Source organism: Molossus molossus, unplaced genomic scaffold (assembly GCF_014108415.1).
Source record: "Molossus molossus isolate mMolMol1 unplaced genomic scaffold, mMolMol1.p scaffold_m16_p_11, whole genome shotgun sequence".
In the NCBI taxonomy this organism is placed as follows: domain Eukaryota; kingdom Metazoa; phylum Chordata; class Mammalia; order Chiroptera; family Molossidae; genus Molossus; species Molossus molossus.
This window is the reverse complement of record NW_023425346.1, coordinates 104,054,330-104,079,172: the sequence shown is the minus strand read 5'-3', so window position 1 is coordinate 104,079,172 and position 24,843 is coordinate 104,054,330. Positions and strand designations below refer to the sequence as shown.

At 56.5% G+C, this 24,843-nt stretch overlaps 1 protein-coding gene across 8 annotated transcripts in view; it reads right to left on the bottom strand.

Annotated features, from left to right (window-relative positions):
• The window catches only part of AGAP1 (ArfGAP with GTPase domain, ankyrin repeat and PH domain 1), a 479,358-nt gene that overhangs the window by 185,028 nt on the left and 269,487 nt on the right, over positions 1-24,843 (bottom strand). Inside the window, exon 10 of one of the 8 annotated variants that reach the window (XM_036254522.1) lies at positions 19,651-20,074. The exons of the other annotated variants lie outside the window; for them this stretch is intronic. Within the exon in view, the coding sequence (XP_036110415.1) occupies positions 19,871-20,074 (204 nt within the window). The 3' untranslated portion in view covers positions 19,651-19,870. Of the gene's footprint in view, positions 1-19,650; positions 20,075-24,843 lie in introns of those variants that run through there. 8 annotated transcript variants of the gene reach the window in all.

Here is a 24,843-nt window from a genome sequence, read left to right as displayed (position 1 = left end):
TCACTGACCAGCCATCACGGGGAGACGCCAGTTACAGTCACTGCTGTATTTGACTCTGTGACTTACACGTCTACTTAAACTCAGTTTTAATTTCAGTACCGGGCTCATTGTGAACCAGGGGGCTGCTCTGGCCGCCTCAGGCATTAGTCCTCCGCACGCGTCCGGCGGACCCGGAGGTAATGACGGGGGTTTGCCCGTCTCACCGACGAGGCCACAGCGGCACAGGGAGCTGGTCTTCCCAGCGTGCACGGCCTCCTGGTGGCTGGTCTCGGGACGGCTCCCCGCGCACCACGGGCTGCGGTACTCGTGCCCCGTGTAAATGATCCACACTGACCTGCGAAGGCCCAGACACGTTAGCCAACAGAAGCAGCGTGAATGATTCGACCTGCACTGGGCGGGACCCTTCAGACACCCCGGCAGCTTCTGCTCTGTGATCCAGAAGACCGGCTGGGCCCTGTCCACTGTCCCGCACCACCCAATTATGAGATATAATGAGAAAAACCACAAAACAATAGTTTTCTTTTTTCCCCCCAATCCTCACCCAAAGATATTTTCCCATTTATCTTCAGATAGACTGTGAGGGAGAGAGGGAGGGAGGGAGAGAGAAAGAGAGCGAGAGAGAAACATTGATGTGAGAGAGACACTTCGACTGGTTGCCTCCCGCACGACCCTGACCAGGGCTGGGGACTGAACTGCCACCGAGGTGCGTGCCTTTGACTAAAATCAAACCTGCGACTCTTCAGTTCATGGGCCGACACTCTAACCATGAAGCCAAACCGGCCAGGGCAAACCAACAGTTTTCTTTTTTTTTTTTTTATCCTCACCCGAGGATATTTTTCCATTTTTTGTACAGATAGAGTGGGAGGGAGAGAGAGGAAGGAGAGAGAGAGAGAAACATCGACGTGAAGGGACACATCGAGTGGCTGCCACCCGCACGACCAACCGGGGCCGGGGACAAACTGCAACCGAAGTATGTGCCCTTAGCGGGAACCGAACCCGGGTCTCTCCGGACCGCAGGCCGACGCTCCAACCGCTGAGCCAAACCGGCCAGGGCTCAACAGTTTTCTTAAATCAGCAAGTTTTAGGGTAGATCCTTAGGCAACAATAGATAAGAAAACTAGCATCCAATAGGGCTGTAACAGAAATACAAAAAAACCCGGGGCACAGGCTTGGAACCAAGCAGTGGCGGAGGCTGGAGGGACGGGGCAGCGGCGGAGGCTGGAGGGACGGGCAGCGGCGGAGGCTGGAGGGACGGGCAGCGGCGGAGGCTGGAGGGACGGGGCAGCGGCGGAGGCTGGAGGGACGGGCAGCGGCGGAGGCTGGAGGGACGGGCAGCGGCGGAGGCTGGAGGGACGGGCAGCGGCGGAGGCTGGAGGGACGGGGCAGCGGCGGAGGCTGGAGGGACGGGGCAGCGGCGGAGGCTGGAGGGACGGGCAGCGGCGGAGGCTGGAGGGACGGGCAGCGGCGGAGGCTGGAGGGACGGGGCAGCGGCGGAGGCTGGAGGGACGGGCAGCGGCGGAGGCTGGAGGGACGGGGCAGCGGCGGAGGCTGGAGGGACGGGGCAGTGGCGGAGGCTGGAGGGACGGGGCAACGGCGGAGGCTGGAGGGACTGGCAGTGGTGGAGGCTGGAGGGACAGCGAGGAACATGCTGCTGAGGTTGGAGACCCGGGAGAGCTGTGCTCCGGCGGCAGAACGATCTCAGACCTGCTGCCCTCGGGAAGGCTCAGCCGCCTGGGGGGAGGGAGCCTGCAGACCTGGCTGAGAGACTCCCCAGCAGACTGGCCGCTGGCTGGTAAATCCGGGAGGAGGGAGCCTTCAAGCAGGGTTAGAAGAAGATTTCCAAGAGGAAAATGCTTTCTCACTCCCAGTGTCTCCTGCCAAGAAAACTCTCCGAATCGGAACTGGCCCCAGGCCCCGACCCGTGCGGCTCTGTGGTTAGGGTGTCGCCCGAGCACTGCAGGGCATGGGTTTGATCCCTGGTTTCCCTGTCAAGAGCACGCACCTGGGCGGCAGGTCCGATCCCTGACCCCGGTTGGGGTGCGTGCGGGAGGAAAATAATTGATGATCCTCTCACATAGATGTCTCTCTCTCTCTCTCTCTCTCTCCCCCTCTCCCCCCGCCCCCTTCCACTCTCGAAAAACCAATGGGAAAAAATATTCTTGGGAGAAATAAGAAGAAGAATGGGCCTCAGAACCAAGATCAAGTCCAGGGAGGTCAGGAGATGTGATCTCAGAATATGCCTCCCGGACCTTCCAATCAGAGGTGAGCAGACTAGAGACAAGCACCTGTGGACTGGCCTGTCTACCGGGACGGGTGGTCATCTGATGCAAGGGCACCCCCAGGGTTTTCAGAGGAAGTCTGCCACGCAGGACTGAAGGCACGGGGTTCAAACGCACCTTCTCAATGTGGACCCACCACCTAAGTACAGCAGGAAGCCGGCTGAGAAAGCCACCCGGCTGCGAAAACTGACCGCATCTCGTGGGACAGGAAGGTCAGCTCGGACAGCAGGGCCGAGGAGGACGCCCCTGCCCCAGCCCTCAGCAGAGCAGTCCCTGTGCCCAGAGCAGGGTGGTTAGAACATGTGCCTAAGGGGCTCGGACGTGCTGAGGGCCAGTGTCTGCTACGGGTCTCCTGTCACGTGGGCACACAGTGTGTGTGTGTGTGTGTGTGTGTGCTCATCTCTCCAGCCCCCTGGTCATCAGATGCACAGGATCACAGCTGAGAAGTGTGCTTCGCACGTGCACTTGATCTAGACAATGACCTTGGACTTGAAGCTTGAACCAGACACCATGCTGAGACTGCAAATCTGGGGACAGGGTGAGGGGTACTCTGGGTGCGGGAGGGCAGACTAAAGTAGCCTGTCTCCAAAGATGACCCTCAAAAACCCAGCTCCCGGTGTGGTCCCGGGGCCCCGACTCAATTTAAACAGAGGAACATAGTGAACTTCTGCTGCATCCACTGGCCAAAGCCTCTGGAGGTCTGGCCGCTCCCGTCGCCATGGCCTGGCAGCCCCACAGCCTTGTGAGAGCCCGGGCAAGGGGGACCCCGAGATCCATGAAGGAGCACCAGGCTCTCGGACAGGACTGCTGCCCACCTGCTGGCACCAAAGTGCGCGTGAAGAGCCCTGGCCGGCCTGGCTCAGCGGTTAGAGTGTCGGCCTGCGGACCAGAGAGGCCCGGGTTCGGTTCCCACTGAGGGCACGTGCCTCGGTTGCAGTTTGTCCCCGGCCCTGGTTGGGGTCGTGTGGGTGGCAACCAGTCAATGTGTCTCTCTCACATCGATGTTTCTCTCTCTCTCTTCCTCCCTCTCTCCCTCCTGCTCTATCTGAAGATAAATGCAAAAAAAAAAAAATGTCCTTGGGTGAGAATAAAAAAAAAAAAGCGAAGCAATGACCCTGGAGGTTCCAGCCCCAGAAGGCTTCTTGGGGAGCACGCCCCCCCAGCATGCCTGGCCCAAACTCCGGACCCACAGAATCCTGAGAAGTAACGAAATGGTTATGGTTTTAAACCGCTATGGTTTGGGCTAATCACCGGTGACGGGAAACCATCGCAGCAGGAGGAGCGGGTACCCGGCCCGTACGTGTCACTCTGATGCCCGGCTGCTTACTCCGCGTCGTCCCCTCCAGACCAGTTTTACAGGTGTAAGCACCTTCTCCTTGTTTGCTCAGTAAGGAATCTAAGGGCTCTGTGACATCTCAGCGGTGCCTCTTCCCTCACTGGGAAACGGCCAATGCGGATCTAACTGCCACCACACCCAAGCTGCTGACGCATCAGAAGGTTGCGACTTTAATGACCTGCAACCAAAACATCGGGGTCCAGGCAGGCAAGTCCTGCTGCTGCGGCTCAGGACCTCTTTCCAGGGCAGGGCAAAGCGCAGAGCCGTCTTCTGGATGCGACCTCACCCGCCGCGTGTATCCCTGGCCGCGTCCCAGGAGGTCACCGGAAGCCAAAAGCGATGTTAAGTGCGCGCGCTTTAAATAACTTACAAAGTTAATGTAACGAACTGCAAGTGCGACCTGAAACCCATCACTCAGCGCTCGCCGCGGCCCCGAGCTGTGATGAAACACCGCTCATAAATTTATATTAAAACTTGCTCGGCAGCAATTATTTACCAACAAAGGCTCACTGACGGCGTCAGGGGCCGGGGTCTTTGCCAGGTTTGGTTTCGAGTCTGAGGGACGGGTGGCGTGGGCGTCTGCTAGGGTGGAGGTCACCGGGACGTGGAGGGACACTGAACGGCCAAGGTCCTACACAGCTGTGAGCTGCCCCAGGTGACAATCGGACCACGGACAGGCACATCCAGGGGGCTCGGAGCTTTGCTCCCGAGGAGGCGTTTCTCATCTGCTTCAACAGACACCAGAGGCCACGTGTGCGTGTGGCCGGGGGAGAGCAGCTGGGACGGAGCAGTGACATAAACCGAAAGGTCCCGCTGCACTGGGGGGGGGGGGGGGGGCGCGAGGGTGTGTGCCGCCGGCCGCCTCATTACCAAGTCTAAAGGACAATAGTTTTCCCATGGCTTGAAATATCCACACGAGTGCAGAAATGTTCAATGTTTCTACTTCTAAGGAAAGAAAGAAAGATGCCCTGGCCAGTTTGGCTCAGTGGTTGGAGCATTGGCCTGCGGACCAGAGAGTCCCGGGTTCGGTTCCCACTAGGGGCACGTACCAAAAAAAGAAAGAAAGAAAGAAAGAAAACCTGAGGTGAGAATCCTTCTTCGGTTCTCCAGTGGACACCTGTCAGCGGCTCCTTGGTGTCCCGGGGTTCCTGTTACCACCTCTGAACAGGTGCTCACGACAGCAGCTGGAGGGCTCGGGGAGCTCTTGTACGTCGCGGAGAAAAGCGGCATCTTTCCCCGAGACCCCGAGTCCGAACTCCCATCTCCCGGCATTCACCCCTGCGTGTATTCCTTTCCTTCTAACCAAGGTTTCCCCGTGTCATGGGTTCAACTTGTGGTTTACTTACACTGGTCGTCTTAAACACAGCCACGAAAGCACATCTGGGTGGGAGGTAGGCGGCTGGGATCTCAGCACTGGACACCGGGAGGCAAAGGCATTGTGGGAACAAGCTGCAGGGACACCCTCCTCCGTGTCCAGCTACCTGCGGCTAACGGTCCGTCCGGGCGTCTCTCCTAATCTCCCGCTGCTGCAGAGTAGACATGCACCCACCCTGTCCCTGCTACGTCCTGCTGCTAAGCTGTCCCTTGCACGTAACGAACACATACTTTTTCAAGAACATGCCTGGACTCAAGGAAGTAGAAATTCGCTTCCTGAGGTGACTGTCTCGGGGAGGGGGGTCTGCACAGTGACCCCCTGGCAGCCCCCCGTCACCTACTCGGGAGACGAGTGCTGATGTCAGCATGTCCCCGTGAGTATCAGATGTCTGGTGCTGGGCGTCGCACTCACCCCCCTTCACCAGAGCCCCCAGGCCCACCCCGGGACTGCAGATCGCTCGGGTCGGGAACCCCGCAGGCAGCGCCGTCTGGACTGTGGGCCACGTCTCGCCTTCTGCCTCTTTCTGTAAATAAAGTGCAGTCAGGACGAGGTCATGCTCATTCGCACGTACGGTTGCCGTCACCCTGCCGACGGCAGGGTCCGTGGTTACAGGAGCCCCGGGACTCGAAAAGCTTCAGAGACCTGCCGCCTGGCCGTCTGCAGAAGACGGCCGTGGGCCTGGCTGTGGGTCCGAAACTGTGCACGAGCAACCAGCCGCTATCGGCTTCATTCAAAATCGGCAAATTCTTTTTATTATCATCATCATCTTTTAAATTCAGTCTTTATTTTTATTTTTTAAATACGTTTTTACTGATTTTACCGGGGGGAGAGATAGAAACATCATTGAGACAGAAACACCAACACTGATCGTCCGCCTCCTGCACGCCCTCTACTGGGGACTGAGCGCAAAACCTGGGCCTGTGCCCTGACCAGGAATCGAATCTGCGACCTCTTGGTGCCTGGGATGACACCCAACCAACTGAGCCACACCGGCCAGACTAAAATGGGCACATTCTATTCTTTCTCCCTGAAATGCCCTTCTGCCCCCGTAAATCCTTACCGTCCTGGGGAACACTCCCTAACCCTTCAGTCCTGAGCTGCGGTCATGGGCTCTGGGCTCCCATAACCTGTACTGAATAAGCGTCATGAGACCCTTCGCTAGTGGGTGCTATGGGCTGAATTACGTCCTCCCGAATCCATATGTTGAAGCCCCCAGCACCTCAGAACATGGCTGTATTTGAAGCTGAAAAGAGGTCATGATGGTGAAATGAGGCTCTACTCCCGTGTGACTGGTGTCCTCACAGACCAGGACACAGACAGACACAGAGGGAAGAGAGCATGACAGGCCTCCGCAGAAACCAGCCCCGCCAACACGGTGACCTTGGATATCAGCCTCCAGGACTGTGAGACAATACATTCCTGTTTAAGACCCCATGGTGGTACTGCTGTGGCTCAGAGGTGTCCCCCCTCAGGGCACCCCGCCCGGCAGGTGGGATGCTGGGTCTCACCGCACACGCCCTACAGGTCCCTGCATCACACTCTTACCTTCGGCCGTCACTACCCCACATGCTCGAGTCCTCGCTCCTCCTTCCGGACCGGATGTCCTTCTCTATCTACTAGGGACTGCAAACCCAGCACACCCAGGACAGACACAAGGGCCCTCCCCCAGGGACTGGAGTTCTGGGGGCCGGGGTGTCCGGGGGCCTCTGGCTCCCGACCCATGTCAGTGCCTGGCACCGAGGTCAGCCCTGAAATGATTATCCCAGTGTACGGAGAGTCCTAGTTCTAAAACGTCTCCATAAATCCAAAGGTCTCCAAGCACCAGAGCAACCCACGGAAAACCTAAAACCAAAAGAGTCTAAAACAAAGAAAAGTGGGGAGGGAGTAACACCCCACCACTCAATTAAAAAGCAACTGAGTCGAACCCGGATGACTGGGCCCCACGGTCCGGGGAGCAGAAGGCAGCCGAGAGGGGTGTGACGGGATGACCGGTCCGCAGGGACACCACGGCCGCCACCGCTCGCCGTTCAAGTGGAAAGACGGTTCGCAAGTGACGGGAGAGCAGGAGCCATCAGTGAGTTAGCACCGAGGACGCCCCCATAACTCTGGAAGGCACTTGATGTGCACACACAGAGACGCACTGAGGGAAGGAATTATTACAGACAATTCCTCCAAGGACAGTTCAGCAAGGAGGTCCGCGCCCGGGCAGCCGAGCCGGAATTCCATCCCAGCAATGTTGATTCCGACAATAATAATAATAATAATAATAATAATAATAATACAATCCCTGCGTAATGCCCAGAAAGAGATGATGAAAGAGTAGGAGCCCTGCCCGGCCGGTGTGGCTCAGTGGACTGAGCGTCGTCCTGTGGACTGAGAGATCCTGGTTCAATTCCCGGTCAGGGCACATGCCCAGGTTACTGGCTCAGTCCCCAGCAGGGGGCGTGCAGGAGGCAGCCGATCAATGTTTCTCTCTCTCTCTCTAAAAAAATAAAATAAATTTAAAAAATAAAACGTACTAAAAAAAAAAAAAGTAGAAGCCCTGGCTGGTTTGGCTCAGCAGTGAGAGCATCTGGCCCTTGGACCAGAGACACGGGTTCGATTCCCGGTCAAGGGCATGTACCTCAGTTGCAGGTTCCATCCCTGGCCCTGGTCAGGGTTGTTTGAGAGGCGACCGGTCGATGGATTGTAAATATAAAAGGATCCAATTTAGAAGAAAGTTAACTTTAATGCAAAATCACCTTCATATGTTCAGGGCATTTTAAAGGAATCGTTAAACTCCTGGCAATTGTTGTTACAGTGACAGTGTTATGTGGACCATGTTCCCAGGATGGGGTCACAGCCTGTGTGTTTTCTGGGTGGTTTAGAATAGGAAGAATCATAGCAAAGAGCTAGGCAGCCAATCAGGCACTTTTGGCCTTTGGGTCTGATAAATGAACAGCTACTTAGTTGTAGTCTCAAGGGAAACCATTTCTGGAGGAAGAAGACACAATGAATTTGAATGGATACATTTATTCAATTGGTAATTACTGAGCACCTACTGTATGCCACACAGACCGTTCTCCAGTCTGCGGACAGAGCGGTCCTACCTTCCTGCCAGGAAGAACACAGTACTTACGGCAAGTTAGGCAATGGCATGCACAGGACGAAGGGTGACAAGCCGTGGATGGGGCTGTAGTTTAAACGCGACAGTCAGGGAAGGTGTTCCAGGTTGAAATGTGTGTCCTCCCCAAATCCATACATAAACCCCCAGCACCGTCGATTCACTGATGCAAGAAAATAATCCCAGTGGGCCGGGCTCCCCAGATCCTCCCCAGGTGGAAAACCTCTAGCAGCTTCGCCTACGTGATGCTTGGATGTAAGTTGCGGTGGTGCAAGTCGATGGACGGGTGGGAGGGACCAGCACCCGCGGGCTCTGCCACCTCGGCCGTTTTAATTTCCTCCCTAGTTTAAAGAGATCCCACAGAAACCGCAGGGAGCCCCCTTAACTGAACTCTTAGGAAAAATAATAGTACGATCTGCCTCCCGGGCGCTGCTCCGAAGGCTGCCCATTATACCAGGACAAGGCTTCCTCCCCGCTTCTTCTGCTCCCCGAGGGCTGGGGAGGCGAGGGGCCGCGGGAGGATTCTGGCTCTAACCAGCTCCCTCGCGACCCCTCCCCGTTCTGGTTAGTCATATTCCTGTCCTTCTGCCAGGTTGTAGGGTACAAAGGGTTACACTTTAATTGAGCTGTCAGCATCTCCAACAATCCTATAAAGCCCCGATTATGCACGGTGGGGTTAGTGACACTCTTGTTATTGTCGGTGCCCTATTTGCGAAACCTGAACCTACGCCACACACAGGTCAGGGGACCCGTGCGACCTTCCTGTCATTAGCCGCGTCTCTTCCTACCCCACTGCTGAGAAAATCACACGGCCCGGGCTTCAAAGCGCTGGCCCGGACTGCATTCGACCGGGAGCTAATCACCCACAAATCCAGCTCAAATGGCAATAATTGGCCAAACTCGTCCCCTCTCCAGAGCGCAGCAGTAATTTGGGATAATAAAGACACGAATTATTCAGCTAACTGCCCCGAAATGTATGCTTTGTGACCGACACACTTCACATTTTAATAATGACGGACACAGAACGCAATGCAATACCGAGTGCGCCGTCCGGCGAGCAGCAGGGACGGCGGGGACTGTGGTGTGCGGTTTCCTCTCCCCTCGCCGCAGCCAGGAGACCCGAGGAGGGTCCCGCCTCCCGGTAGGTCTGCCTGGGCTGAGGCCCCACCCAGGAAAAAAAGCACGGAACTCCTGCTTAGCGGGATCCTCAAACAATAACAACAATACATTAAAAAACAAATAAACAAAAAAAAAAAACCTCCCTCAACCAAAGAAAAGAAAAAAGTGGGAAACGAAGGAAAAACTCCCAGCAGGACCGGCAGACCTGCTCCTTGATGTTCCCCGTTGATATTATTTCTCCATCACCTCATTTTTCTTCCTTTCACCCTGCCTCCCCCGTCACGAGGTCCCCAGCAGCAGCGATGACAGTATCTGTATTTAATGGCTGCGGGTGACACCTCTGCGGGCCGCCCCTCGGCACTGACCGCCCGCCGGGGACTCGCAGAGCAGAGCCACTCGGTCACCTCTGGGGGTCCCTCCCCGCCTGCCACCCAGTCGGCCCGGGGGGGGGGGGGGAAACCACAAACACCTCCAACGGCGCCCTCCCCGGTCCGAAAACAGACCCTGCCGAGCCTGTGAGAGGTTCCTCCTTCAGGGAAGAAGGTCACACTGGATTCCATCGCCCGCCCAGGAAGCCAGGGCGCCCAGGCGGGTCCCGGAGAGGCTGGGGCGGATGGGCAGAGCCCCTCCTGTGATGACGGGCGCAGCACGGACACGAACACCCCGTGCAAGGACACCGCGGTGTGTGGGCACGGCAGAAAGGGATTTCTGTGCAAGCAGCTTATTCCAGCGAGCACCCCGACGCCCAGCCAGCACGCGGAGCCCAGGCGAGCTGTGACCGCCCCTCATCAAAGCGCCGGGCTCACGCCTGGGAGTTGGCCGTGGCGAGGGTCAAAGCTGCGGAGGTTTTTGGGTCAAAGCTACGGAGGTGGTTGTATCTACCGAACCACAAGTCTTCCGCATGGGAGGCCTGCCTGTCGTCCCCACACCCACACTTTTAAACGAGTTCTCCATGGAATTCAGTGCCCCCCCCCCCCCGGTCTCTCTGATACCTCTGCCCACTGCCCACCCACCCGGCTCCCGGAGCTGCCCCATCAGAGCCCAGTTCGAGGAACACTTTCCCTGGGGTTTCAGCCACAGCTGCGGACAGCACCACCTGGTGTCCTGCCGTCAGCTCGCTCTCGGCCAGCCAGCGGGAAGCTCCAGGTGAGCCCACCCCGGGGTTCCTCCGGCTGCCTACTGGGGACAACAGCCCTGCTCACCCCACTGGCCCGGGGGCCCAGGGGCCCCTGCCCTGCCTCCGCCATCTCCCAGCTGGGTCTCGCCCCCTCCCACTGGTCCTGCTCCGCGCACACGAGTCCCCAGGAGCCCCGTGTGAGAACTGAGGACTCATCGTGTGGTCAGTGCCGAGACCGGCGGCGTGTGTCAACTCCACACCAGACTTCGAAGGCTCGAGTAGGAAAAAGGATGACCTTTGCATCGATTACAGGCTGAAATAATTAAATCGTGGATATACTTGGTTAAATAAAACAGAGTACTAAAATGAACCTCACTTGTTCTTTCTTTATTTTTGAGAGTTTTCACTCCCCCTGGTGTGGCTACCCAGAGGACACCGGGGCACACATTGTTTCCACTCGACGGCGCTGCCCAGGCCGCCAGCCCACACCAGCTCCTCCCGTCCGGTCCCTTAGCTTCTGCATCACCAGCCTAACAGCGGTCGGGATCATGTTCATTTTGTCCATTTCCGTTTCCTTTAACCTGGCAAATGACACGTTCAAGCGCAAATAAGGGCTTGTCGAATGAACAGGTGACTGAAGGTCGTACCCATTGCCATGAGTGGTAGAAGGTGTCATCGAGATTAAATAATTGCGCAAGGTAACGTGAGCAAGGAAGAGAACACACGAACTTGAACCCACACTGTCCGTGGGGCTCCAGTCGTATTAGCAACACAGGCTCGGGCCTGGCACTGTGGCCAGGGTGGTCAGAGAGAATGGGCCGTGAACCGGTCTCCTGGGAGGCCTGGGCCACCCGGCCTCCCCGCACCCAGCATCACTGTGACCCACGACCCGGGAGAGCGTGAAGCACACCCACCCAGGGCCTGGCCTCGGGCGCTTCCCTGCGGATGGGTAGGACGGCCAGGTGGACCTGGACTCGAGTTTCTGGAGGGGCAATCTGAGGAGGGAATGACCAGTCAGCTTCCATGTGGTTAAGCAAGGAAAAAGGTTTGTGCCGACAGCCACCCTGCAATTTTAGGCCAAGACACAAAGTGGGGATGACACCCACTGGGCAAGGGGGCCCCCACTTGCTTTCGCCGCGCCTCAGAAGCTTCCTCAACACCCTCCAGGCAGCCTCTGCCACGGATTAGGATGGCTCAGAAACCGAACCCGACAGCTGTCCCCGGGCCCCGGGCACAGTCCGGTGCGGATTCGTTCACGGCCAGCGCAAGTATCTCCCTCCGCCGACACTGACCACCACCGCTGCTGCTGACTTTCTTGGAAACCCAACACCATCACGAAGTGCTCAGAAATGTAAGAAAATAGTAAGACTGTGCTTCTGGAAAAACAAAGTGAATCCAGTCAGGGTCACGTTCTGGGGCTGTGTGTGCGGAGGTGTCCCTGAACGCCCGGGACAGCTTGGACGGGCTTCCCTTCTACCAGACATCCTCTGGTGGTCTCTGCTCAGACTCAGAGGCCGTGACAGGGACACACTGCTGTCACCATCAACAAAACATGCATCCCTTCCTCAGCGCCTGGGACACCTTACTAAGACAAAACAAATCTGGGACGAGCGCTTGGCAGCTGTCAAAACCGCACTATGAAAACGAGTGCACGACACAGGCCCCATCTCTCTTCACTCCGGAGTCTCCCAGACCTCAGACAGACGGGAGGACAGAGGGGTGCTCAAAAAACCCCCGGATGCATCCCGGTAAAAAAAAAATGACTCCAACGGCCTCCCTCCGGAAGCTGATTGTTAATCAGGACAATTTAATGATGAAACACTGCAAATATTGTGTCAGCAAGTTAAAAATGGCCTTGTTGTTTCAATATAAGAATCACTTCGTCTATACTATATATAAAGTATTGTATTTCATGCCCCATTTACTGTAACATATTAGCGGGTTCAGTCATCAAGTAACAATTGTCTCCTTGCCGGGCTCAGATATTGGGGGGGGGGGAGCGGTGGGTTCAGATGGCCGGACGCATGTGCGGGGGTTCCGCGCCGTTCATTTCATGGACCCGTCAACAATATTAAAGAAGGGGCCTCGACTTTGGGTGGTGAACACACATGCAATTTACAGATGATGTATCACAGAACTCGAGACTTTGAACGTAATTTTATTCACCAATGTCACCCCAATACATTTCGGAAAATTTAATTTAAAAAGAATTGCGTATCTACGGGTTAGCAAGCAGTACAGTCTTGGTGAATACTCATCTTTTTAAACGCAACTAACTGCAGGACTTTTTGACAGGTGGCTCCTCATTTAGTCATGCAGGGTGACTCACAAAGACAGCCGGCAGAGCCTTCCTGCGGCTGCTGGATCCACTCACTTCGCGACTGACGGGTCAGAAATGGTTTTTGTTGTTTGTTTGTTTTTTTAGAAAAAACAGACTGCAGCATCTACCACCTCTCTGCAGAGCAAAGGGAGTCGCAACCTTTAATTATGAAACGTTTAAAATTTCCGTCACTTTCTACATTAAAAATAAAACAAACAAAAAAAAAACGGAGAATAAGACAGACAAGGATATTCATGTGTCGGATTCTCTTTTATTTAACACTACCCTAGATGCTACTCGTATTTTTCTCTGACGTGACGGTAGAAGGCGTGGGGGACGGTGGTCGCTGAGAACCTCTGTGACTAGAAAAAGCTAACTCTTACATCAAGAGTCCATAAACCATCTTCTGGAAGTACAAACCAACAAGCAGAAAAGGTCATTGTCATTCGTGGTTTCAAGTCAGTGAAGAAGGGTGACAGAAACGCGGACAGGACTTCCATCGCCACTTCCGGCAGAGCTCGGAGCTGTATTTCCCTTTTTGCCTTGCCTGCCAGGGAGCTCACGTTTAGCGGTTTCTCTGACATAGGTTTCCTGGTGTAACGCCTTTTCCTTTGTGGCCTGGCACCTAACCTTTCCCTGTTTCAATGAGTATCTCCGTTTCTGTCGGTGTGAGATGGAACCTGAAAGGCGGAAACCATCGAGAGGAAGGTTTGCCCCTAAACTCAGCGGCACTGAAGGCCTCAGAAAGCAGCGGAGAGACAGGCGTGGCGGAGACCCCTGTGGTAGGGGATCCCAGCGTAGAGCTATCCTAGAACGTGAACTGTTTACTTAAAAAAAAAATTTTTTTTTAATTGATGTGAGAGAGAGGAAAGAGAGAGAGAAACATGGATTTGTTGCTCCACCCATTCATGCCTTCGTCGGTTGCTTCTTGTATGTGCTCTGACCGCACATCAAACCCACAACCTTGGGGATGAAGCTCTAACAAACGAGCTGCCCAGCCAGGGTCGGACTGTTACTTCTTATTGTCCACAGAGGCAATGCTTGGGGCTGAGGCATTTCAAGCTTTTCAACTGCTTAAGCACAAAGCTCGACTTCTTTCCCTTCGAAGGTTGAAATCTGTTCTATAGATAAAACTAATGCCTTCAGGGAAAATAACACAAAGGTATTCCTGGAAAACGCAGGTGTCTCCAGCATCAGGCTACTGCGGTGTCGAGGTACGGCTGGAAATACCGGGAGGAACCGGAAGCCAGAAGTTAAACGAGCAAAAACTGCTCAGAAAAAATGAGAAACTCAAAGGTATTTATTGAGGCAATATGGTTCCATTCTGAAGGGGCGGAGGGCAGAAGAGAGGGTCCCAGGATGTGGGTCCCACAGGGCAGGTGACAACTGTTCTTCCCCAAGAACAGAGGATAATTCTCCGGACGAGGCAAATAATTCCTCCCGTTTCGCTTCTTTTCAAACTTCTCACGGGTGGAGAGGGAGTTAATAAAAGAAACAATATGTATAAGGAAATGCAAGGTGCCCAGCGTACGGCTAATGGAATTTGATGCTGGCTTTAATTTTAATGAAGAAAGTTGCCAGTAGCAACAAAACTGTCAGCAGCCGCCGAGCACCATCAATAAAGACAGAGGCAACATTAGAGCCCGCGTCAGTACAAAAGGTTCCCCTGCTTCATGCTGTGCTAAATTGGCTGCCCAATTTTTCTTAAGTGTCCATTCTATTTAGAAGACAATTTATTAATTTTTGCCATTCATTGTCAGTTGACAGGCCATCATTTTGTAGCCCGAATTTTAGATGAAAACTAATTGAAAAGACTGGCAGTATTTATGAGGGGTATTATTTGTCAATTACCGCAGCAAATACTCTTTGCTACCACCAACTTTGATGCCCCCGTTCTTTGGGTATGAGGACTGTGACTGTTGGCATTAAAATATGAGTCAGTCTCTCCCTGCTCATCAGCTCATCAATTTCATAGGCATGGAGGGACACCACCTTTCATGTTACAGGGGCCTTTCATGGTAGATGGATACGTTATAACTTCTGACAAAGGGGAAGTGCACATCAAGTCATGAATACATATAATTGTGCACACAAACTACAATTCACTGCTGAATGATTCCTACTCATTACTCCTGATCGTCTCTGGGAAAGAAGTCTGCTTTCTTAGATTTGTACAGTTTTAAAATAATCCCCCCCTAACTTACTGAATTTTCAACAAATTCAAGGAAATATATATGTTTTGTCTATCAATTTGCCAACCTTAAGGCTCAATGTCTTTATAAAAAAGACACACTAAGCCCTATCTTTTATAAATGCTTTTATTTGTTTTACTATTATTATTTTTAATCCTCACCAAGGATATTTTTTTCTATTTATCTTCAGATAGAGGGAGAGGGGAAGAGGGAGAGAGAGAGAAACATCGACATGAGAAGGACACATTGACTGGTTGTCTCTCTCACGACCCCTACCAGGGCCGGGGAATGTCATTTGAGCATTTTCCCCAAATGACGTGTCCTGCAACTGAAGGACATGCCCTTGACTGGAATCGAACCTGCGACTCATTAGTCTGTGGGGTGATGCTCTACCGCTGAGCCAAACTGGCCAGGGCCAAAGAAAAATGCTTTTAATTGGTAGAAAGCCCCCCAGAACTTTGCTGATGTAAGTCTGATAAATCTATTTCTCTGAAGATGTTGTGTTCATGTTCTACAGCATTATCTTTTCATTTTTTAACTAATGCTACCAAACCCTGGATAAAATGTGTTGGAACAATGAACAGTAATCTGCTAACCAACTAAAGAAAAATTAAATGAATTGCAATTTTATATGCCCAGCTTAACTTCCCTTTCTGCACTAACGTGGGCGATGAAATCTGCTAAGGATTGCTACGTGGTCTGAATTACATTCTATTTGAATTTACACAGTTAAAGGCTTTGGCTATGAAGATGAGCATTTCCCCCAAATGACAATACTAAAACGAGAGGTTGTGTGCTCCGCAGCCCTCTGCCAGAACAATGAAAATGCCCCACGACCACGCAGGCCACAGCGCCACGCACAGCCACGCTCACGTGACACAAACGACAGGAGAACGTGGCACAGATCAAAAGGTGCACTGGAGTCCTGGCCAGTGTGGCTCAGCAGCTAGAGCACTGGCCAGCAGACCAAGAGTCACAGGTTCAATTCCAGCCACGGGTCGACGTTTCTCTCTCTTTCTCCCTCCCTCCTTCCCACTCTACCTGAAGATAAAAGGGAAAAAAGTATCCTCAGGCGAGGATTAACAAAAGGCACACTGGAGGGTTAACCTAGCAAACTTCCAGTCCTTCAGTGCCTTGAACTGGAAAACCTTTCTTTATACCTAATCGATTCCCAAATGACTTCCGTGCTGAGCGCTGGGAATCAGTCACAGGTGCACAGGACACGCCTGTCCTCTAGCCTTTCACCAGGCGCTGACCCTGCACTGGCTCCTGAGCGAAGCTAGCGGCCGCCCCGCGGAGGTGCTCTCCCGTGCCAGCCACGTGTGTGCACATGTGGGCGGGCCACCGACGGCTGTGACACGCGACATGGCCGTGTTTGTGTGCGGCCGCTCCCGCAGTTTCTGCGTTAGAAGTCAAGGCAGCAACCAGGGCGGTGCGTCTCCCCAGTGGGCGTGCTTTGAGCAACCCAGCAGGGGTGGATGGGGGGGACCATGTCTGAGGTCTCCCCGCAGGTGCTTAGGGAAGGCGCCGAGAGCAGCACCCCAGGAATGCAGCACCCCTTCACTGGGACAAACTCAGATGCTGACTGCTGACTGGGGGTCTGGGTGGGCTCCGAGGAGGGCGCCCCCCAGGAAGGCTCGGCTCCCGCAATCACATGCGTGCACTGGTAGACGCTGCGTGACTGCGTGTGTGTCTCGTTCGCCCACAGCAGTGTCCGGCCCCACCGTACAGGTGGGGTTTGGCCTTGAGGAGCAGGTGGCACCGCCTGCAGGTCTGAAATCCAACAGGACCCCTGGCGGAGGACGTTATTAGTGGATGCCCCACATCCAACCGTTCTCACGCCAGGGTTTCTGACTTCGCACCGGAAGCTCACCCTTTCCCATCCAGGCCTGTGTCCTCTGGGTCGACCTGTGGCCCAGGTCAAGGTCATCACCTCACCATGGCACAGCTGGTGTGCCGAGTCACAGGGATGGTTCAGGACTGGGCGGGCAGGTGGTCCAAGGGGGCTGCTCACGGGTGTGATGGTGGCCCCAACCCAAAGAGGTCCGAGTCAGGAGGTGCCTGGGGTCACCCCTCTGCTTGGGGCACCCAGCCAGTCTCTTCCTTGCTGACATCACGCAAGGCGCAGCTTCTCACACACGACCCACATGATTCTGGGCAGGCACCAGGGATCGGAACGGAGCTCAAAGGACGAGCTACAGCCCCAGGGAAGTAACCTAGTCCCGGTTCTTCTGAGACGAGGCGGACCCCCGGGGGTGCGGCAGCCTCCAGGCACCGAGCGACCACCAAAGGGGACATGGGCCCATGTCCGCACAGCACCAGGGCCCCGACGTGTGCCCCCTGCCCAGACGCCCTGCCTTCCTTCCAGCAGTACCCCGTCTCCGCTCCTGTGGAACGGCTCCAGCCGAGGACCTGCTCAGGCCTCCTGGGGTCCCAGCATCGTGGTGTAACAGAACGAGGTCCGGAGCAACGGATCTGAAGGGAAGGAAGACTGATCCTCCGTTTCTACCTGGGATCACTCCGTTTTGAACGTAGTAAAACTCAACTTTTATAACTTTCGCATATATCCAAGGTAAAATAAGCTTAGTTTGAAAAACGATGAACCTGAGATTAATTTAATAACGGAAACAGTGGGGATGTGTGACCACAGGAGAGCTAGGAGAACTGAGGATTTTAGGAGACACGTTAGAAGTAGGCCTGAATCACCAAATGTCACGTGCCGCCGTACCATGGACTCCCTGCTGTGCCCAGGCAATCACTGGCCTGGTGACTCTGCTACTCACCGCCCTACCCGTTTCCGCAGCCCCCGCCCCAGGGCACGGCAGCAGGGCGCCTGTATGGCGGCCGACGCACCCACTTGCGGGGACATCACAAAAGACCCCTTCATCTCCTCCTCCTTTCAACCTGTTCTGCTTTTCTTTTCCTTCCCGAACACAGGTCAGGATCCACGGGTCACAGTCTAAAATAACTGACGCGGAGGTTCTCGAAGTAACAAATCCTCCCTCTGCAGATGGATACGTCCCAACAGGCGAGCTGGCTGGACGTCCCGGGCGTGGCCGTGGCTGTGGCTGTGGCCGTGGCCTACCCCTTCAGGGCTGTGTCACTGAAATGGCTCCACAAACAGACGGCAAAAGAAGTGTTGCTCGTGATGTGCTCCGTTAACATCCAAATACAAAAATAACGGTCGGAAAGTAAGGCAGACAGAGAGCCAGGCCCTTCTGACCCAACCACGAGGCTCTCCTTCCAAACACTCAGCACGACCGCCCAGAGCCTCGCATGTGACACCAGCGGCCTGGCCGGGCAGAGCGACCTCCACGTCATGGCCAGCAGGGCGGCGGCAGGGCCAGGCACCCGGTGGGGCTCGAAGCCCCCTGTCCCCTCCGCGAGTCCAGACCCTGTCTGTGGCCACGACCATGGCTAAACCAGCTGTCGTGGAGCTGGGGTTGCCCTGCAGCCCCAACAGCAGCCGAAGGGGGAATAAAGGGTTAGCTGGGCCCCGTCTCGGTGAAGAAGACAGACCAGCCAGCCAGGGAGCTGAATGGACAGGAGCGGCCTGACAGCACCCAGAGAAGGGACCTCACCTCAGGGGACGAGGCAGGAAGGACACCCTCTCAACTCTGTCCCGATGGTTTGCCGACGGGGCCATGATGCTCAACGGTATCGGATGCGGAGAAGGAACACGGTCTGCTCTGTGCAACGTCCTTGATCTGGTGACCTTGGACAGGGGACAGCCTGAACTGTCTCAGGACTCGACAAGGCCTGATCGCACTGGCTGTCGTGGGTCTGCTGGAGGTGACCCCAAGACTTCTGGGGGATCCGGGGAGCTGGCTGGGGGGGGCGTCTGCAAGGCAGGGCAGGGCCACTTTTCCTTGCTGAGGAACCCGAATGCCACGCCTCGGTCCCCATCCTCCTCCGAGCCTACTCACCCAGTTCCTTTTCCTGCGCCACAGAACCCCCAGAGCCAGCCTGCTGACCCCACTGGCCGCCGTGGGTGTGGCCCAAGGACGGCAGCAGCACGTCCAGGGGGGAGCCGATGCAGACGGCAGCACTTCCTGGGAGTTCTGTTCACGACGTCACTTCCCAAACGAACTCTGCGCACCATCCATGTCTATGTCTAACCAGACCCCAAACCAACCAGCCGCCATCCTCGCTCCCACCCCATCTGTCAGTCGGTGGGTTTCTCACCCCCCCCCGCCCCTCCAAAACAACAACAACAGAAATGGAGCGCGTTTGTTCTACACGTTTCGACACTCACCACGCCCTGCTCCCTCAGTGAGGCTGAATACTATATTCAGTCTGGTTAAATTTTCATTAACATTCAAAATCAGCCCTCAGTTCGCTTAGCCTGGGAAAACACTCTGGCTTTGGCGGGCCCAGTCATCACCGAAGGGTCTCGACCAGTGACACCTGGTCTTGCTGACACAGGAAAACAACCGTCGCCCGACAGGCAGCAAGGGTAGATGGAGAGCAGACCCGTCCTCCCGTCTGCCTCGTCCCTGCGGGACCGAGAGGTTTATCTGTACCTGCCGGGGGCTAATTATCGAAAACAACTCCAATCACAAGGAAAGTTGACATTACAAGCCCAGATTCGTTCTAATTCTGCAGCAAGAGCGGCCCCAAAGCCACGCCCTTGTCTCCTAAAATATTCCTCGAGTAACAGGGCCAAATAGCAGGAGCTCCCATCTTTGCACAGAGGAGGGGGGAGGGCCCCCCCTGCAGCCTGTGAGATGCAGGGAAGACAGGTCCCTTCACACAATGGTTCCCACCGTGGCGTGTACCCCAAACAGGACAAGCTCTGAAACCCGGGACTTTTTTTTTTTTAAGGTTCTCAAAGAGAGAGGATAAACTCATTGATTTCCTCCCTTTGTGGAGAGAATTGCCGGCTCTGGAAATTAAGGGCCCTTTTGTAAGTTGCCCAACTTTCCGGCGGAGCCCTGGCCCTCCTTCCCTGCCTTCGGAAACCTCTTTGTTCGAGGTGTCAGAGACCAGAGCCTGGCTGAGCCGGGGACAAGCGGCGGCGGCCGGCGAGCTATCGGGCGATCTGCGGCCCTGCTCTGTTCACTCCCACCGCTAATTCATCACGGCCCGGACAGCTGGGCTGATTGCGGGCCTCCCAGCACAATGCAGGCTCGGCTGACCACCCCTCGGCGCTGGCCGGTGGGGGAGGGCGGCCGGCCGGGGCCCCAGCGCCCCAGACAAGCGCAGGCAGGGCAAGGACAAAGAAGGGCAGGCCCTGGGGAGAGAGAGGAGATAAAAACACATCCCTCACCACTGCTTTATCTGATGAGGGTTATGGCTAATTAATTATAAACTCAATTACTTAACCCTTACTTTAGCAGTCTCTATTCATTAAGAGATAAAACTTGACTGACGGCTAACTTTCCCGGGCGGGCGGGCGGGCGCACCGGCAGGCTGGCGTCCCTGCAGCCGCCAACACCCACTTCCTAAAAGGAGCTGCGCAGGCACCCCACCTGTCAGGCGCGTGTCAACGCTGGCCCGCGGCCCCCTCCGGCCGGCACCGCAGAGCGACACCCAGACGCCGGGCGATCGGGTCGCGGACACGCGCCCCCCACGGCCCGGGCCCTGCTGCCGGCGAAGCGGATCTTTCAATTTGGGCCCTGAAATCGGGGGACCGGCCACGGAACAGCCTTTCTTCCTCCCGAGCCCATCTTCCCAGGCACAAGGGCAGACATGAACACGCGGCGTCTCTGATTTTAGCTCTAGATTTCCACCCCCTCCCCCCGCTGGATTCTGGACAGGCCCGACCTTCTTTTCCAGCCCCAGCGCCCCGTCTCCGAGGCGGCAGCGGCTCACAGGCCCGGCTCATCAATGGGCTCTATTCAGCGCAGGTTGTTAATCTCTCTCACCCTCTCCGCTTTGCCCACTTTAATGTATTTTCATGTCTATAAGTTCTTTTAATAAGCTGGGAGGGTCTGGGAGAGAAATACTTCGGGTTTTCTTACTGCTCGTCGCCAAAATCACCTCTGGCTACCACAGGAGAGACGACGGTGGTGCAGCCAAACACGTGGGGCCCTCCCTCTCTCCTCTGCCTGAACCCCCTTCCGCACCGGCCGGGATTTTTACGGAGGGCACCGAGGATGCGATTCCTGCCCCTCCCTCCTCCGTTCACAGGGCCCCTGGATTTCCCGGAGCCTCCCAGGCGGCTCGGGCACTGGCACGGGGCTGACCTTCGGGGTCAGAGGCCTGAGTGCACTGGGCCCAGCGTCGGGCCCACGTACAAGTGCCCCCAGGAGGGGAAACTGAGGGACACTGCTGGCAAGGCAATGGCAGGAACAGTCGGCACCTGGCCTCACAAATCTCTGAAACCAGCATCATGCCCCCCCGGCATCTGTGGGAGGGTGACGTCTACAGGATGGGGGTGCCGGGGACCGGGGCCTGGGAGCAGGCGGCACTTCTGCCCAGGAGCTGGGTGTCCACCTCTGCGTGTCCTCCAAGCCCAAAGCCCGTGTGCTCCAGAGCCCCTCCCCCGCCCGGCTGGGGCGAGCACGGGACGCCCCGTGGGTGCTGATGTGCACACTCAGCACTGCAGGCCAGCAGGTGCTCACAGGCCCTGGGGAAGCGGGTGGGAGGGCCCAGGGCTAACCGGCTGGGAGGACGCCCAGGGACCTGGTCTCCTGGATGGTGGAGAGTCCCGTGGACACCAATCCAGCCAAGGCTCTGCCTGGGAGACCCCATCGGTGTGTTGGGGAGCACAGTGCTAGGAGCAAGACCCTGGGTCCAGGCCCAGCAATCCTCAACACAGACCTGCCAATCACCACCAGGCAGATCGGTTACCCCCTGCCCATACCAGGCCCCGGTCCCCAAATGGACGCAGACCGGCAAACCCACAGATGCCCCAGGACGGCCTTCACAAGAGTGGGCTGTGGGGCACTCTGCAGGACAATCATCTTTTCGAGTCTACAACGCCCACGGCGGGGCAACGCCCATCCGCCTGCGGGGCGGCGTAAGATTCGGGGGATCGTGGACACGAGTATGCCTCAGGAAGCAGCTGATTGGTCGAGAACACACAGCGGCTATTCCCGGCCGTCCCGGGGCCGCCCCAAGTGAAGGAGGAACACCCCATCATCCCGTCTCCACCATGGCCTCCGAAACAGAAGCCGCCGAGAACCACGTCCTCGCCGGTGGCCACGTGCTGACCTGCACGGAGCCCGTGGGGCACAGGGGCTGCAGCCCGAGCTGGCCAGGTCACGCCTGGGCAGGTGACTATTGTTAGAACCTGACAAATGTCACTCATCTGCGAAGCACGATTCGGAGGAGAGACAGCAGTTAATACCCTGCGGCTATTCGTGTTTCTGTTGCACCTGAAGAACCAGACTCTCTCACTGACGTGCGGGAACTGCTCTCCGCACGGGGCTCGAAGGACGGTTCTTCCTTCCTGCGCGTCTGCCCCTTCGGCTCCCGGCCGCGGTGTGTGTTCCTCACGGTCGTTCTCACCCTGGGCGGCGCTGTGACCTTGGCACTGGAGGAGATGCTGCCGAGGCAGGGGTGGCTGGGCAGAGGCAGGCGTGCGTGCCCACCGCAGGCGGGGGCATTGGCACCGCTCACTTGCTGTGCCTGCCTGGCCCCTACTCAAGAGGAAGAGCCAGAGGACAGAGGACAGCGAGGGGGAAGTGCAGGCGGGCAGCCAAGGTGTGCTCATGGAGGTCGTGTTTCCAGGACCGCGGGGCTATATGTGACACGCGGACTAGGACGATGGGCACGCTGGGTGCCAAGAACATGTCTCCTTCCCCATACCGGGGCACAGGGGTGGACAGTGAAGCAGGTAAGGCCTGTGTCCTGGAGAAGGGGGGTATGCCGGGGAAGGAGGGAACCCCAAGCCGGACGGGCGACAGCAGGCAGTGGGCACCCTCCCGGCAGAGATCAGTCCTGGGCCCCGCGCTCTGGACAGACAGACCCGAAGGAGGGCGTCGTTTGGGTGCAAGCCGTTACCATGGACCCACGGGAGGAAGGTGCACTCGCTGCCATCGCCGACACCCCCAGAGGGGAGCCACTTTCAAACCTGTTTGGAAATGACGACGGGGGGGGGGGGGGGCGACTCTGGAGAAACCAGGTCGGCCAGCGGAAGGAAGACATTTGCTACGTCTCCCAGGAAATTACGTTCTAACCCTTCACGAGGTGGACCTCGTCCTCCCTCCGAGAAGGCGCGACGGCGGCCTTTAGAATTCACCGGCATAATTAGGACTGCAGTTAATTTCATTAAATTCTCTTGCTGCTAAATGAAGCAGATTATGAGACATCTTTTATTGCAAGGCGTGAAATTACAGCCTGTCAGCTGCCAATGGCGGGGTGAGACTAATGAATTACAGGGTAAATAACACCAGAATTAACCAGCCAATTTAACACCGCGCCACGGAACAAAGTCATTTTTACTCTGAGCTTTGAGGAACAGCACGGCCAGGGTCTCTCTGGAGCAGGAGCTCGGTCCACGGAAGGCCCCAAACACGGGGAGCCAGCCACAGACACTCACCCCCCCCCCCAAGGCTGGACCGGCATCAGGGACCCCAACTGAGAGACATTCCTCCCGCTACTGATGGGCTGGGGGCCACAGCCCCAGACATGGACCACCCAGGGGTCACTGTGGGGTCTCACCCCCTCTGTCAGGAGCACCAGGAAAACCCTGACCTACACACTGCCTAGGCCCTGACACACGAAACACGTCTCAGCGTCCTCACGAGAAAGGTCTCGTTGTGGACATGACCATCCATGGTTATTATTTCCACTGAATCGTCACCCCTTTTGGCTAAACCCAAATCTCTGCTGACAAAACGCGCATTTCCCCCTCATTCTCGCCACCTGATACGGCACGGATGGAAGCAGCCGCTGGCCGAGGGCTGTGACTTGGACGTCCTTCCCGCCCAGCGCCGACCCCGTCCCAGGTGCTGTGCTGGGGCCGGGAGATGAGGGCCCGGTCATCCCTAAGGGCCCAACACAGCTGGGCGGCTCTGGCAGGTGGACAGGAGTGGACTGCCCAGACATTGTTCTGGGACCTGCGTTTTCACACCTCGTCCCCTCCCGCACCCCAAAGCACTGACCAGACTGTGGGGTGACGACCTACACTCCGGGAGTGGGGAGGCCCGTTAAGGCCCCCTCGTGAAGCCCAGTTTCTTACGTGGACGATGTCAAGTTGACGCTGCAAAGGAGGTAACTTCTGGGGGACGCCGTCCTCGTGGGGAGAAGAGGAAACGCAGCCCTGGGGGCTCTGGCTGCACCTTCACACGAGCCACCACGGGGCCGGCGTCGCCCACAACAGCCAGCGTCCTGGCAAACGAACCCAGGATGACACGCGCCGCGGGGCCTGGGGGCTAACGGGAGGGCAGGCGCGGTCTCTCGGGGCGCCTGCATACGAGCACTCAAAAATACGGGGGATTCTTCTTGTTGGATAAAATGACAGTTTAAATTACTCCAACGGGAGCGGTCTCCCCGTAAATCTGGCTCACGTCCCCCTGTCACACCTTCTCAAAGAGGTGCTTTCCTGGACACCGTGAGCTTCAGCTGCAGTGACGGAGGAGCGGTCCCCGGTGCTCAGGGACGTAACAGGACGTACCCGGGGCAGCGACTTCGTCCGCCGAGACTCGGTCTTCTCCTGGACGAAACCGAAGGCAGGAGCCACGTGGCTGGAAATAGGCCTTCGGCTTTGGGGACGGTGCCAGAACCCGGATGGCCGTCCTCGAGAGAGAGGACACACGGGACGGCCCCGTGTCTCAGTTCCAGTTTCCCTCCCGAAGCAGCGACGTTTTCGGAATCGCGTCGTCTTCCCCAGTCTCTGACGGTGATAACAAACTCCTCACTTACAGGGGCCGCACGCAACCCGAAGTCTCAGAGATGACCCTCCTGCCAACCTCTAGGTTCGGATGCCACCGAGTGTCGGGCGCAGGGTGAGGCAGCACCCCTGGGACAGGGTGGTGGCGTGGCGGGGCAGGGAGGCTGGCACAGAGACAGGAGAAGACGGGGCAAGCCGGCCCGGGGTGCTGGCGTGTGATC